This window comes from Panthera leo, chromosome B1 (genome assembly GCF_018350215.1).
Source record: "Panthera leo isolate Ple1 chromosome B1, P.leo_Ple1_pat1.1, whole genome shotgun sequence".
Lineage (NCBI taxonomy): Eukaryota > Metazoa > Chordata > Mammalia > Carnivora > Felidae > Panthera > Panthera leo.
In genome coordinates, this window is record NC_056682.1 from 332,732 (window position 1) to 343,785 (window position 11,054).

The following is an 11,054-nucleotide window of genomic DNA, read 5'->3' on the forward strand; positions in this document are numbered from 1 at the left end:
TGACTGTTGTCTGTCACAGGGTGTTGGTCGGTAAGTGGGTGGAAGAAATGGACGTATAAGGGAGGTAAGAAGGCAGAACTAACAAAACAGGCTTTTTTGTCTCAGATGTTATTGAGCACGAGCCATGTAACCAGGCATTGGGATAGGTCCCGTGTATGCAGTTGGAATAAAGTTGCCTTTTTTTTTTTTTTTTTTTTTTGGTCCTGCATGCATGCAGAAAAGAGTGCATGGGGATTGAGGTGGGCAGTAAAAGGGATGGAATTAGGGGCTGATAGACTTTAAGTGGTGTCAGTGGATGAGCTGGAAAGAGAGAGGCTCTGATTGCTGGAGGGATCTCCGGTTCTTCATCTGACAGGGCATTCCTGGTAAGACCTGGCAGGGGGCTATACCTCTTAAGAGGACCATGTTTAGAAATCTGAGTTTGGGAAACAGAACACAACTGAAATCCTAGCTGTATCATTCCTTAGCCATGTACTTTCCTCATCTTGCTAAAGTTTCCTGAAACTGTGTCACGTGTCCATGTCATTCTGGGCTGCAATAATAAAATACCACACATTGGTGGCTTAAACAACCGACATTTGTTTTTCACAGTTCTGGAGCCTGGGAACTCCCAAGACCAAGGTGTCAGCAGATTCAGTATCCTTGCTGTGCCTGCCTTCTCACTGGGTCCTAACTTGGTAGAGAGAGAGAGAGAGAGAGCTGTGGTGTGTTCCTCTAAGAATTACTCCAGTCCCTTCATTGGAGACCTCCTCTCAAGACCTCATCTAAACCTAATTACCTCTCAGAACGCCCCACCTCCAGGTACCATCACATGGGGAGTTAGGGCTTTGACATACGGACTTGGGTGAGGCTGGAGGGGACATTGCCATCCGGTCCATAACAGTGACTGTACTGAAAACAGCAGGATCTATTCTGAGGATTAGTTAAGTGAATGTTCTTAAGTTTCCAAGCAGAGAGTCCTATTGTTAAACTTTGAATTTGTCTTCCTTATTTTTTGGACTCCAGGTGTAAGGAGGTGAGTTTTGTCTACTTTTGTTTGTGATACAATATCATTTTTCCGTGAAATACATTTAAGTACAAACAAAATTTTGTTAAGAATTCAGACTTTACCAATATGTTTAAATATACGATTTATGAAATGCTGGGGTCTCATTTGTGGTGATGACTGATATACGACAATATTCCAGTGACAACTTTACTAAAATGTCAGATTGAACAAATATATTCCCTCATAAAACAAAACCTCTGCATTGTACGTTTTCTAAGTCAGGCACTTTTAGGTTTGGGGTTCAGGGAGGGAATTAAATATCCCTATGAAAAGTTGGCAGTTAACTTAGAAATAATGATTTTCATTGCCTTGTCTGAAAATAAAAAAAGAATATTTCTATCTTATTGACGAGCAGCAGTAGCCAAAGCCTTGTCACTTCTGACCCAAGCAGAAGTGAGAGCTCCCGCAATTGTCTCAGGGCATGTGGCGTGTTCTTGTAGGGGGAGCTGGGGGGTTGCATGCAGGCACATCAGGGATTCATGACCAGGGGGTCTGGGCATTGTGGGTAAGACTGGAGTCTCTTGGCTTCTCTCTCCTTGCCCAGCTTTTCCTGCATACGGTTTGCATTCTCTGTGAGTGGAAATCCGGAGGAAGAGACGTGGTGGCCGAACTCTTGATGATGCAACTGCAGGTGGGTGGATATGCGATCCTTCTCCTGAATGATGCCTCTGTTGCCTGTGGCTGGGAAGGCTTCTCTTGGCCCAAGTCTTCGAAGTGCATCCAGGCAGTTTTCAAGGGTCTGGGTTCTAGTTCATTGTTGCCAGGACGCGCAGATACTTTTTGTTGGTCAGGGATGGATCAGGAAGGAGTCTCCTTTCCAGCATTTACACCAGTGCATCTCATGCTCCTTAAGGATGTCCTTGCAGAAAAGAAATATGCAGAGTTTTCCTTCCTCATGCAGTGTATGGGCTTGGTTGGGGGGTGATTTACCCGTGGGCCATGGTAGTGGCTGCAGTGACCTCGGCACGTGGTGACAGGTGCTAGAGATGAGCAGGACCAGCAGTTTACACTCCACTGAGGAGGCGGGCCTTTGAGCAGGTCAGCTCTGCAGTTTTCCAGAGAGTACAAGAAACTTTTGTGTGAGAGAAGAAATCAGCCATCATTTCTTTTCCCCTCAGTTTTAAGCTTACTAAAGGTTTGGTAACATACACTTGACTAATCTGGAAACTTCCAAAGATGACTAAATCCTCTTTACTACCCTTATCCCTTTTCACCCATTTTCCCCGTTATAATTAAACTTTTTAAAATTGGAAATCTGAAAACAGTGCCTAGGGAGTATTTTTCAAAAAATTAACTCTGTATTTGGCAGAATGTGGATAAAACTAGAGTCAAATTTAGAATCCTGTTGCAATTTTAGAAGGATTAGAGAGGCTACAAGTAATCGAGAGGATTCTATTGCCTTTCAACAGAAAAAACAGGATTACCATAGGGAGGATTGATGCAGTCATCATTGTTGTTAAGAATGGAGAGCTCACTGCAGGAGAGATCACTGTGGGGCCATCCTTCGGACGAGCCATCTCAGGAGCCCCTAACCGGACCGCAGGACCTGTCTGCCCTGATACCTTATAAAGAACAAGTGAGTTTTTAAGATGAGAGGTGTGACTTGTTGACCCCAAATTCTGCATGAGAGTTGTTCATCCTGCAGAATGCTGGGCATTGCTTCATAGGTGTCTACCTTTAATGTTTATATACCTACACTTGTACATATGAAGTGTTTGCTGTAAAAGAAGCAACTGCACATTACCTCATTGGAACTCTCAGTATATATATATATATATATATATATATATATATATATATATATGCGCGCATGTATATCTGCGTGTGTATATATATATATACATATATATACATATACACTTACATATACATATACACACAAATATATTTTTTTCTTTTTTTAGTAATTTCTACAGCGCGCATGGGGCACACACTCATGACCCTGAGGCCAAGAGTCACATGCTCTTCCAACTGAGCCAGCCAGGTGCTTCTCACTACTATTTACTATTTAACCTAGGTTATAACTGCCACCCAGGACATCAAAATTGCCATCTTACTGGAAAATTTCCAGGTTATTTCCTATTGACATTCCTTTATGATAAAGTAATTGTGTGTGTATTTCTGTTTGAATGTGTCTGAAGGGCAGGAGGCAGATCGGCACAGTAGAACATTTGATTTGAACCACAAATGGAGTCAGTTTTCTATACATACAGCTCCCCCATCTGCTATCACTATCGTGTGACAGCTGCCCCTAGGGATTGTTCAGCCTGGCCCTACTGAAACAATATCTGATATTTTAGGAATCTGTGACCTACAAAGATGTAGCTGTAGACTTTACCCAGGAAGAGTGGGCCCTGATGGACACATCCCAGAGAACGCTGTACAGAGATGTGACACTGGAAAACATTAGTCATCTGGTCTCTGTGGGTGAGTCGGTCACATGTGTTCATTCATCCATCCTTCCATACATCTGTCCATCTTTTTGTTTATTAACCTTGTATCCAGGAGAGCTTCCACATATTCTAATACAGCTGTCTGCTCTAACTGATTTTTTTTTGTAGCATTTCTGAATACTAGATGGAATTTGTAACTTTCTTTACTTTCATCATGTGTGTTACATGATAATTTGAATACAGACTTCTTGGCCACGAGTGTGTATCTACTGCACTTTCTCCAAGACCCAGAACAATGCTGGGAATACAGTGCATATTTTTTGAATGAATAAACATCCTAAATATTTTTCTCTCCTAAGCAGTGTGGGAATGGTGAGCATGGTAGAAAATATAACATCTTGTATCACTTTCCACATAAAACTCCACAGAATATTCTGGTGGAGCTTATGTGTATTGTATCCCTTTGAAAATAGTAATCCCCTTGTGAGAACATTTAATTCCTTCTGGATGCAAACACTAAGCCTTCTGCTCTCTCTCAGCTTGGGCAGGAGCATCAGCAACCAGAGATCATACTGTCTTTGGGTGCAGTGTCAGGCTGAGAGCCTTTATCAGTGTTTTTAGTGTTCAAGGTGTTATTCTCTGGGCTGTTCTTCCACACTCATGTTCTTCCTCAGCTGCCTGTACAGTAGAATATCAGGTGCTGTTCTCGACACGGAACTGCAAATTCACACACCATTCTCCATTGATATAGGGTGTCATTTCTTCAGATCAGATGTGATCTCCCCGTGGGAGCAAAGAGGGGAGCTGTGGAGGGAAGAAAGAGGACCTCCCCAAGGCTGGAGTCCAGGTGAGCTGCAGACATGCGCTCAGTGTGAGAAGGCTAGTGAGTAAGCAGGGTCTTATTGATGTCAGTGCAGATTTCCTTGAGTGAACGACAGCTTCAGAAACTGTGAGTGGCCAGTGAGACAGCATTCCTCAGATTGTGTCATTATTTCTCCCACATCAGTTTCTCTTCATATACCTGTACTTAACATTTCACCTCAGGCAAGCAATGTTCCTGTCCTCGTTGGAGGTGAAATTTCACATTGTGTTCTGTGTCATGATTTCTAGTGTCCTTCTTTTAGGATTTCCACTCTGATATTCTCTGCAACAGCCCATCATTATTTTATTTTTCTTTCACTTAAACATTGAGTTTTGTTCTAACTGATACTGTTCTAAAATGTATGTCTATTCACCAGTATTTTCCTCAATTTCACATTATTTGGTCATGTGTGCTTACCTGGTCTTGTGAGCTTGTCAACACTTTAATTCCCCTAGTCTACTCAAGGTGTTTCTCAGGTTTATTTCTTTTTTTCCTCGATTTTTTTAGGCATGAAAAAAAGCCATAACAAGCAAGAAATAATATCTATGCAAGATATCTACCTGAAGGACCCACCTAACTGCTGGACAATAGTAAGTGTCATGAGGAGGAACCTTGCCTATTCATGTTCAAAGACCTGGGTGGAGCCTAAGTCATCAGTTGTAGAATCACATAACAATTAGTATAAGTACCTTCTCACAGAATGTGATTGACAGTTTAAATCTGGGGAAGAAATTAGCCTGGATTTAAGCTATAATTGTTCTGAGAAATGGATAATTGCATAACCATGGTTTATTGGCATGACACATAATGATATCTTCAAAAACACTCAGCCCTCCAATAAAGATGCTACCAAGGGTAAAAATGTTTGTGCATGTCAGTGATGAACACCCCGTGTGCATGTAAGTGATCTGGGGAAGGTTTTAGTTGGAGATTACCACTGAATGGCCAGCCTGGAATTCGTAGGTAGAGAACTGGGTGTATGCATGTTTGGGAGAAGTCCTATAACAGTCTCTCATCTCTTTCCCAACAGCAGAAACGTCATGCAGGAGAAGACCTCTCTGTATATAGTGGGTATGAAGTTTTCATTCACACCTACACACTTACGCAACATATCTTAACTGACACTGGACACAAACCCTATAAGTGTAATGAATGTGGAAAACACTTCACCCGAAACGCCAACCTTCATACCCACAAAATAAGTCACACAGGAGAGAATCCATTTGTTTGTAATCAATGTGGGAGGCACTTCAGGTATTTTTCATCTTTAACTAGACATAAGCGAATTCATACTGGAGAGAAGCCTTATGAATGTCATCTATGTGGGAAAGCCTTTGTTCGTAGTTCCCTTAAACAACATCAGAGAACACACACTGGAGAGAAACCATATACATGTCCTCTATGTGGAAAAGGCTTCGTTACAAGGTCTAATCTTCGAGAACATGAGAGAACTCACAGTGGAGAGAAACCATATACATGTCATCATTGTGGAAAAGCCTTTGTTCAAAGCTCTTGTCTTAGAAAACATGAGAGAACTCACAGTGGAGAGAAACCATATAAATGTCATCTATGTGGAAAAGCCTTTGTTACAAGCTCTAATCTTCGAGACCACGAGAGGACTCACACTGGCGAGAAACCATATAAATGTCATCTGTGTGGAAAAGCCTTTGTTCAAAGCTCTTGTCTTAGAAAACATGAGAAAACTCACACTGGTGAGAAACCATATACATGTCATCTATGTGGAAAATCCTTTGTTCAAAACTCTTATCTTCGAGAACATGAGAGAACTCACACTGGAGAGAAACCATATAAATGTCATCTATGTGGGAAAGCCTTTGTTCGAAGCTCTTGTCTTAGAAGACATGAGAGAATTCACATTGGAGAGGACCCATATACATGTCATCTGTGTGGAAAAGCCTTTGTTACAAACTCTGATCTTAGTAAACACAAGAAAACTCACACTGGACAGAAACCGTATACATGTCGTCTATGTGGAAAAGCCTTTGATCATACCTCTTGTCTTAGAAGACACGAGAAAACTCACAGTGGTGAGAAACCATATACATGTCATCTATGTGGAAAAGCCTTTGTTCAAGGCTCTAATCTTCGAAAACATGAGAGAACACACTGGTGAGAAGACATATCATTGTCTTCTGTGTGAAAAAGCCTTTGTTCAAAGCTCTTGGTTTAGAACACATGAGAAAACACACTAGAGAGAAACCATAAACATGTCATCTATGTGGAAAAGTCTTTGATATAAGCTCTGATCTTAGAGACCATAATGGAATTCACTCTAATTCTAGTGAATGAATATGGAAGTGCCTTCAGCCACATTACTAATGTGAAACCAGCCAGAGGACTCAGGTGGGGGAAGTTCCATGGTCATATTCATTACAGAAATGCCTTCATTTTTAACTCCTCCTTACACAACATGAGTAAACTACATTTGGATGAACCCTATATTTATAATCAAGGATGAAGACACATTAGCTGGTCTCTGGTCATAGGTAGCACAAGAACATCCAGTATGAATACTAATCTAAGTATTAGATTAGTGGGAATTTTTAAGTGGGAATTTACACAGGAAAATCTTTACAGATGGAGGTCACTGTAGGAGAATAACAGAAAAATTAATGCTGGAGAAGTTATTCATTGTTACATGCATGGAAAAAAACTTGACTAGTAGAAAATCTATTGTAGGCAAGTGAAGCTTCACACTGTGTATTATAGTAAACGAATGGCAGCCTAAGTGATTTTTAATTCCTTAGTCAACATGTAGTTTCTCACACTGTATATATAGCATTACTAAAATCAGATGAAAGGTTAGACTTTGCATTAGAAATCCCTGAGTAGGAGAAACATTTATCAAGAAAGTCCTAGCACACAATTTAGACATTAATTTATAATTCTGCCTAACAGCCTATTATTATAAAAATGTAAGAAGGGTAGCATTGTGACATCATCTGGGAATTCTAAATTCAGAATTTTGTAACTTTTTTTTTTTGGTTCCTGGAACTGCATATGAAGCAAAGTTGTTGCTTAAAAAGCCATTATGTTGGTCAGGGTCCTATTTTTCATGCAGCAATAGTAATTATGATGATTGGATTCAACTAGAAAGTGTCTTTGAATATTAACTGAAAAACATAGAACACAAGATGATGCGTCATTACTACATATTGTTAACCACATATGTAGGTCGTAATGATGAATTAAAGATTCTTATATAGTTTGTGACTGAACCCTGTATAAATTTTCATTTTAAAATGCCATTATTGAAACAAAGAAGGGTATTACCTAACAATAAGGGGGTCCATTCAACAACAGGATATAACATCTGTAAATATTTATGCGCTCAACATAGGAGCACCTACATATATAAAACAAATACAAACAGATGTCAAGGGAGAGACAGTTATGCAGTAGAAGGGGGATGTTAATACACACTTTCATCAATGAATGAATCATTCGGACAAAAATCAGATAACATCTACCATAGGTGACACGTTAGATGAGATGGACTTCACAGAGGTACACCGCACACTTCATCCCAAAGCAGCAGAATAACATACTCTTGGCAAGTTTCCATGAGACATTCTCCAGAATTGGTCATAGTTACTGCCTGTTAGTAGCAATGAGTAATTTTTTTTTCTCTTTTACCCAAGCCATGTAATTGCCCCTCTTCCTCGCTCTCCTATAAAGCCCTTGCTTCACCCCACAGATAAGACACTTTTCTGTTTACTGCTGGAATTGCTGCTCCCCAAACTGCAAATCTTTAATTCCAAGTAAACACTCATCTGCCTCTCGTTGCAGCTCTTGTTTTCAGGTGGCAATGGGGACAAGTAATGTTTCTTTTCCTTTCTTGGCCAGGGGCTACAGAGCGTGACCTGGGAGAGCTGACTTTGGAAGGAACTCTATTCTGGCTCTCCCAGTTTTCAGGATCCAACCCGCAGCTCCAGAATGAGTGTGATCACTCTGCCACTGCCTCAAAACGTGCCATCATAGGCCACCAAACGATTGAAGAAAAATAATAGTTTAAAAAAAACTTTTAATATTTATTTATTTTGGAGAGGGAGAAGGGGAGAGAGCATGAGCAGGGGAGGGACAAGAGGGGGAGAGAGAAAATCCAAGCCAGGCTCTGCGCTGTCAGTGCAGAGCCCGATGTGAGGCTCAAACTCACGAACTGAGATCATGACCTAAGCCAAAATCAAGAGTCAGATGCTCACTCGACTGAGCCACCCAGGCGCCCCTCCATTACATGTTTTGATGACTGCCCCGCACCGGTGTGTTCGAACTCAACAACTCTGCCACTCACAGCCCCCATCACTGGTGCGCACAGATTTCCCCATCTCTGAACCATTCAGACCCTGGATTCCAGTTTCACACTGGTCAGGATCTGGCCTTTCCTTCACCACGGCCCTAACAAGTCTCACAGGCCTGATGCCACGATGCTACTTTCCCTTCTCCCAGGCTCCCCAGTGGCCTGTGGGCCTGTAGTGGACTCGCTGGTGCTCCGGGGTTTGACTGTTGCCAGGCAGACCTTGCTTTTCACCTCCTGCATGCACTGATCCCACGGTGAACAAAACGCCCTCGACACACACACACACAATCTGATAACATGTTCTGACAATCACATGTAGACCTTCCACCCTGACCACACTCTCAACGGACACAATTATGGCCAACACCCCCACAGTCAGACAACGCAGGGACACACAACTGTGTACAGATTATATGACTATATACTTTCTGACCACACAGAATTGGTGACACACATATAGTCATCATATAAAGGGAATCTGGCTGTGCATGTGTGTTTTGGTGTTGAGGCGTTTCACATGTTGCCATCAACATGACAACCCAGGGCTTAGAGGGGAGAGGCTCAAGGCACAGAATGTGTGCTGATGCCCATCAGAGCCTGGCAGTGCTCGTTCTTGGTATATTGTGTAAGAGGCAGGTGGAGCCTAAGGATCTGCATACTAAGTGTTTGATACAAACATACCAGCCAAAAAAATTTTTTTTGGTAGAAAAAAATGCAGAAAATTTAGCCAGGGTCCCGTGAGAATGCATGAAGGATTCAGTATGAGTCCAAACTGTCAGCTGAGGATTTTTCCTCAGAAGATTCATATTGCTCTTAAAACTTGCATATAAATGTTGTATACGTATAAACACTGAAGCATTCTTTGCGTTAAAATATTTCAAGTAGGGGTAACCTGGATGGCTCAGTCGGTTAAGTGTCCAACTTTGGCTCAGGTCATGATCTCACAGTTAGTGGGTTCGAGCCCCACATTGGGCTCTGCACTGGCAGTTTGGAGCCTGGAATCTGCTTCGGATTCTGTGTCTCCCTCTCTCTACCCCTCGCCTGCTTGTGCAGGCTTGCTCGCTCTCTCTCTCTCCCAAAAGTAAATTTAAAAAAAATAAAATATTTGGCGTGCCTGGGTGACTAAGTCGGTTAAGCGTCCGACTTCGGCTCGGGTCATGATCTCACGGTTCATGAGTTCGAGCCCCACTGACAACTCAGAGCCTGAAGCCTGCAGCCTGCTTTGAATTCTGCGTCTCCCTCTCTCTCTGCCCCACCCCCGCCTGTGCTCTGTCTCTCACAAATGAATAAACGTTAAAAAAAATTAAATAGAAATAAAAAATATTTGGAGTAAAAGAAGTTCAGTTTCTGCCATGACTGAGTAGATTTTATTGGTCTTACCCATAAAAAGCAACATCAAAACCTGATTAAAATATACAGATCTTTGAAGATTTGTCATGTTACCTGTTTAAACAGGAGTTTTTGAGGTACAATCCATGAGACTAGGGAAATCCAATGAGATGATTGGCACATCCACACTGGATTTTCTACTGAGGCAATTGAAAATTAGCGGGGTGGGAGAATGAAATTCCAGGAAAAAAGATGGAGCCTTTCTGGGCTTGGTAGAAATAAGTTTGAATTTTGTGCATGCAAAATATTGGGGCTTTTGCTTCCAGATAAGGTGTGAGTAGAGGTGGAATAACAGTAGAAATTAAATATTCACTTAAAAGGTGTATTTGTTAAAGTCTAAAACGTTGTGGAACCAGAAAGGATTACCTGAACTGAGATTCCACCCGGGGAAAAGCCTTCGTTAGTGGAGGTGAGATCACCAGACATTTCCACACCTGAAGAAATTGCTTAGTATGGACACTGACAGTCTCAGGGAGAAAGACATGACCAGGGAATAAAAACAAGCTGATAGGCACATAGACTGTCGTGGCAGCTTGAAATCAGCAAGAGTCCCCCCAAACGGGGCTGCTTTTCTTTACAGGCTATTAGGTCGGGACTGGCAAGAAAGGTGGTGTAATACAATCCCATGGTTTTGGGAGATTACTTCCAACAGCAGGAAGACATCCGCAGTGATTTTAGAAGAATGAACCTGAAGGCATGAAGGTCAGATTCACTCCAAATCAAAGTGGCAACACAGGCAGAGCGCATTCCGATTACAGAATGGGGAAAATGTGATGTGTCCCAATTCTATCTGCCTAAGGAAGGGGATAGTCACCATCTCTATGTAAAACAACATCAGTGCCAGCGTCTCCCTTTTAGAAGATCTCAGAGCAGCGCCCTGCCGGCTCAGTCGGTGGAGCATGCAACTCTTGATCTCGGGGTTGTGAGTTCAAGCCCCATGTTGGAAATCAAGATTACTTAAAAGTAAAGTCTTCAAAAAGAAGGAGAAAAAGGAGAAGGAGGAGGAGGAGAAGAAGAGGAAGAAGAAAATCTCAGGTATACAAG

General features: G+C 41.9%; 1 protein-coding gene across 2 annotated transcripts; it reads left to right on the forward strand.

Moving 5' to 3' along the window:
- The first annotated feature begins 206 nt into the window (after positions 1–206).
- Positions 207–8,370, forward strand: LOC122217301 (zinc finger protein 501-like). Of its 2 annotated transcripts, XM_042934127.1 has the most exons (8): positions 207–801; positions 1,593–1,679; positions 2,458–2,624; positions 3,349–3,475; positions 4,193–4,288; positions 4,811–4,893; positions 5,334–5,374; positions 8,171–8,370. In XM_042934127.1, exons 3-8 carry the CDS (start codon positions 2,487–2,489, stop codon positions 8,184–8,186), a joined length of 501 nt encoding a protein of 166 aa, XP_042790061.1. In that variant the 5' UTR covers positions 207–801; positions 1,593–1,679; positions 2,458–2,486; the 3' UTR covers positions 8,187–8,370. The 2 variants fall into 2 exon arrangements, with proteins under 2 accessions (XP_042790061.1, XP_042790060.1); XM_042934126.1 differs by having other exon boundaries at positions 5,334–8,370.
- The last annotated feature ends 2,684 nt before the right edge of the window (positions 8,371–11,054 follow it).